At 50.0% G+C, this 3,972-nt stretch overlaps 2 protein-coding genes across 3 annotated transcripts in view; one reads left to right on the forward strand and one right to left on the reverse strand.

Annotated features, from left to right (window-relative positions):
• Positions 1 to 1,690: 1,690 nt before the first annotated feature.
• PTRH2 (peptidyl-tRNA hydrolase 2) lies at positions 1,691 to 3,842 on the reverse strand. The gene is made up of 3 exons (XM_014522583.2): positions 3,695 to 3,842; positions 3,388 to 3,498; positions 1,691 to 2,358 (listed from the first exon to the last, which is right to left on the reverse strand). The coding sequence occupies exons 1-3, from the start codon at positions 3,840 to 3,842 to the stop codon at positions 1,829 to 1,831; spliced, it is 789 nt and encodes a 262-aa protein (XP_014378069.2). The 3' UTR covers positions 1,691 to 1,828.
• VMP1 (vacuole membrane protein 1) overlaps positions 3,726 to 3,972 on the forward strand; it is a 74,122-nt gene continuing 73,875 nt past the window's right edge. For both annotated transcript variants that reach the window (XR_003095220.1, XM_006016051.3), the window contains exon 1: positions 3,726 to 3,848. The gene's annotated coding sequence lies outside the window, so the exon portion shown is untranslated. The remainder of the gene's footprint in view (positions 3,849 to 3,972) is intronic.

Consider the following 3,972-nt stretch of genomic DNA (forward strand, 5'->3'; position numbering starts at 1 on the left):
AGACCTTAAACTCAGCTTAGGCTAATCATTGAAACCAGCTGTTCCTCCTTGCTGTCTGCTTTTTTGGCAAACCAGGGGCTTACATTATGGGGAAACTGGCAAGCTAGACTGGCCTTCAATGGGATCTAAAATCTAGCTCTGCCTTTGACACTTTTTTAGGCATCGCTTCATCTTTCCAGGCTTAACTCTACCACGTTTTTCAAAGGTAGCTGCAAAATCTTCCTGTGAAAGAAGAAAAGTGCTCTTAAGCCTCTTGGATTGCAGCTAGAAGACATTGCTCATCACTAGTTTAAATCCTTGAAGACCCTCTCACTAGGAAACCTAAAACTGGAAAAGCACTCTCTCTCTAGTTACAGCCCTCCCCCTGAATATCAGAGCAGGGTTATCTGAAATGAATGAACAGCTTCTGGTACAGTTAAGCCTCTTACCAGTAGCAGCACAGATGCCTACCCAAAACCTGCCTCCTCCCAGGCTTGTTCCACAGGAAAGCAATGTACTTTAATTTCAAGTTTATTCTCGGCTGTGACTTGATCAAGTAAAATCAAGCTAACTGTTGATCTGGACTCGTAGGAAAAGGGTCCTATTAATTTTCAGCTTAATTAACACAAGCCAATTTTAAGTGTAGAACTTAACACGTTTCTGATGAGAATTATGGCCTCTAAAAGGGAGAAAAATGGAGTGGTTTTAACTTGTTATTTTTGGTATTTAAAAATAATAAAATGAAGCACAAGTTGGTACATCTCCATAATTCTTTCTCTATACTTCCCTCTGTATTAACTGACACTTTCAAATTAGGGTGGGGGTTGGTGGGTTTGTTTGTTGGGTTTTTTAATTTTTGTTTTTGTTTAAATCCCAGCACTATTACAGGTGCTGTCCTGCAGGGAGCAGTGTACTAAGCACAACTGCACCTCCCCTGGAAGACTACCTGGTGCTTTTCACTCCTGTCTGTTAAAAGGCTGAGCTAGAAAACTGCATCTGAAGCTTAAATGGGAATTACTTATTTGGCTACATGCAGTTGCATCAGTTGACTTATTACATAAATGTTTTGTATAGAAACAGTTGCTAATGTGGCAGCAGCAGAGTTCTGGAACCATAACTACTGCTTCATATTCCCATGTGAACTCCACAAGATGCATAGAGGGAGTCGCTTTAGATACCAGCCCTTCCAGTTATTCTGTTAAAAGCGTATACTCTTGCTAGTGCAGGCACTGCACAGGCTGTGCTCCATCTATCCCAGTATACTAACTACAACTGAAAACATGTCATCCCACCCCCTACACACTTTTCTGTTAGTGGCATGTGGAACCTGACTAACTATAAGTGCCTTATTAGACAGGAAGCAAACTGCTGGCTTGGCCTCAATACCTCTACCCATTCTAGTACATCTGGTGTAACTTTAAGCTCCTAGGCTGTCCCACACACCTAAGCACTGCTGGCAATCTTCCTAAGAGAAGCAACTTGCCCTAAACCATTTTAGGCACAGACAGTACCTTTAATCTATTTACAACGGCTCCTGCTAAGTGCAAGATTCTTCCTTTCCTGGCCTGCTCCACCTTGTTTGACCATGATTTCATGCCAAATGGGACAGATGCAGTGATTTTTAAAGTAAGCCTAGGAAAAACAGGTAAACTACTTTTTTATTTACTTATTTTTACACAATGAGTGTGAAGTAACCAAACAAGAAAAAGTCTACAAAAAAGAGACACTGATGCTTTTTATTCATACTAGAGCAGAACTGATGGAAACAAACTAGAGGTTGGGTTTGATTTTTCATTAAGACTGGTGGTAATATGAGTTGCTGCAATAAATCCAAGGTTTATTTTCCACATCAGAGGAGTTTTAAGTGCCCGGACACTTGATCCACCAGATCAGCTGGTCCTGGGCCAATGCCTAAGACAGTTTGGGAGCCAGGTGCAATCTGAGTACGACCAGCATCTTGGATTAAACTCACAGTCAGTCCTAGCTGTTTAGCATCAACAAGGAGCTGAACTAGAGTCTCTTCATCAGGGGCTCTGAGCACCACTTTAGTCTGCCCGCAATACTCCCACTGCTTGAGGAGCTCGGGGTTTCTTTTCTGGATCTGCTTGTACGCAGAAACCGCAGCATGCGAACACTGCGCTGCCACTTTGCCTTTCCCCATCTTCAAGTCTTGGCGGACAACGAGCACCATTTTGAACTCTCCAGACTCTCCCATGATGCTGGCTTCGCTCCCCAGTTCAGCAGCAGGCATGTTCACGCGCGCTTTGGATGGTCTGAAGAATCGTGCACGCGTGCCCCAACCCAGGCACACTCCGCAGGCCACTCCAGCCATAACACTGAGGAGATCCAGTTTGGGGAAGTAATCCATGGCAGCAGAATCTGGAGACCCACTGACAGGAAAGGAAAGAAGAGGAAAAAGTTTCAGTCTTACAAAGCACCTGCTCTTCAACTAGGACGGGCCTCCAAAAAATTTAGAAAATATTTATCTTCCCCTGACTGCCTAGCACGTGGCCCTCGATGGCTTTCCAAAACTCAACAAGTGGCCCTCTGCCCAAAATAATTGCCCGCCCCTGAACTAGGAGGCCTTTCACCAGGGTCCCTGCACCCAATTTGCAACGGAGAATAGACTCCTAGAGAAGGGCTGGAAGTCCACAGGTGCCCCCCGGGTCCAACCCTATCCAAACCACCCCACGCTCTCCATCTCACTTCTGCCTAAAGTTACGGTCATCCCCGATGCAACCGGACACCCCGGTGATGGCAGCAGCCAACGTCCTGCTTCTACGAAACATCAACGCACGCGACAGCACCTTTGCCGCAGACGAGAGAGGATGAAGGGGGAGGCCAAACAAGCATCAGAGCAAAAACTTCTCCTTCCCTTCGCTGCGCCCCTTCTCGGGGGCTGCTTCCCTGGACGCAAGCGTGGCTCGTTCTCCTAACGAGGCCACCCCCACCCCCAGCTCTTTACAGAGCTGCATTCGCAACACCATTGGCGATGCATAGAAACGGGTCGTGCTGGCATCGCGCTCTATTTGTACTCGGTCCGTCCCCGCTTGCGGATCAAAGCCACGTCCGGCAGGGCAGCATCCCAGAACGGGCCCGATTACAGCCATCTGGACATCATTTGGGGCCTCAGCGTACGAGGGCCGGATTATGACCAGTTGAGGCCCTCCGCGCGCGATCAAAATAACCCACAAAGATGGATTTTCACGAAACGTTTAAAGGAAAGATGATTTCTGCACAACCCATTATCATTTCTGAACTCGATAGGAATAACAGCGCTGGGGCCACAGGTAGGTCAATTTTTGTCCTATTCGAACAAATATGTCCAGTTTTTGGGGGGGGTTCTGATTTAGAGGCTCCCTAAAATAACCCCTGCGCCGGGCGGACCCGGAAGACCAAGGGACTCACCTGGGAGGCGCCCACGAGGCCGCTGCAGTTCCCGGCGGCTGTCGCTTGGCAGTGACGTCAAGGCGGCGCGACGCGCGGGCGACACGTTAAGGTTGGGGGAGGGGCGTAGCGCTGAGGAGAACGGCGCGCGGGAAGTGAGGCCGAGTCCCTGCCCCTTCCGGCGCAGCGCCCGCCCCCTCCCCTCCGGCCCCCTCCGTGAGGCGACCCCCGGGCCTCACTTCGCGGTGCCCCCCGCATCCTCCTCATCCTCCTCCTCCCGCCCCCGGGTCTGCCTCGCGCTCGCCCCCGCCCCCAGCGCCCCCCTCACGCGGGGCCGTCGCTCTCACTCTTGTCTTTCTCCTCAGGGCTTCGACCGTCTCGGCTCTAACAGCCCAGATGATGCAACCCTGCACCTTGCCAGGTTGCAGCGCGGTCGCGAGTCCTGTCAGGGTTTCTGAGCTGTCAGCCTCTTGCATCACAAAGTAAATGTCCCGTTTCTTCGGTGCATGGATTGGTCCCTTTGAGGAAATTCACGCGACTTGCCGTGTCCCCCCCCCCCCCCGCTTGCCGTGCGGCTTTTGCTCTACCGGCATTGGCTGTCCCTTT

This window comes from Alligator sinensis, unplaced genomic scaffold (genome assembly GCF_000455745.1).
Source record: "Alligator sinensis unplaced genomic scaffold, ASM45574v1 scaffold118_1, whole genome shotgun sequence".
Classification (NCBI taxonomy): domain Eukaryota; kingdom Metazoa; phylum Chordata; order Crocodylia; family Alligatoridae; genus Alligator; species Alligator sinensis.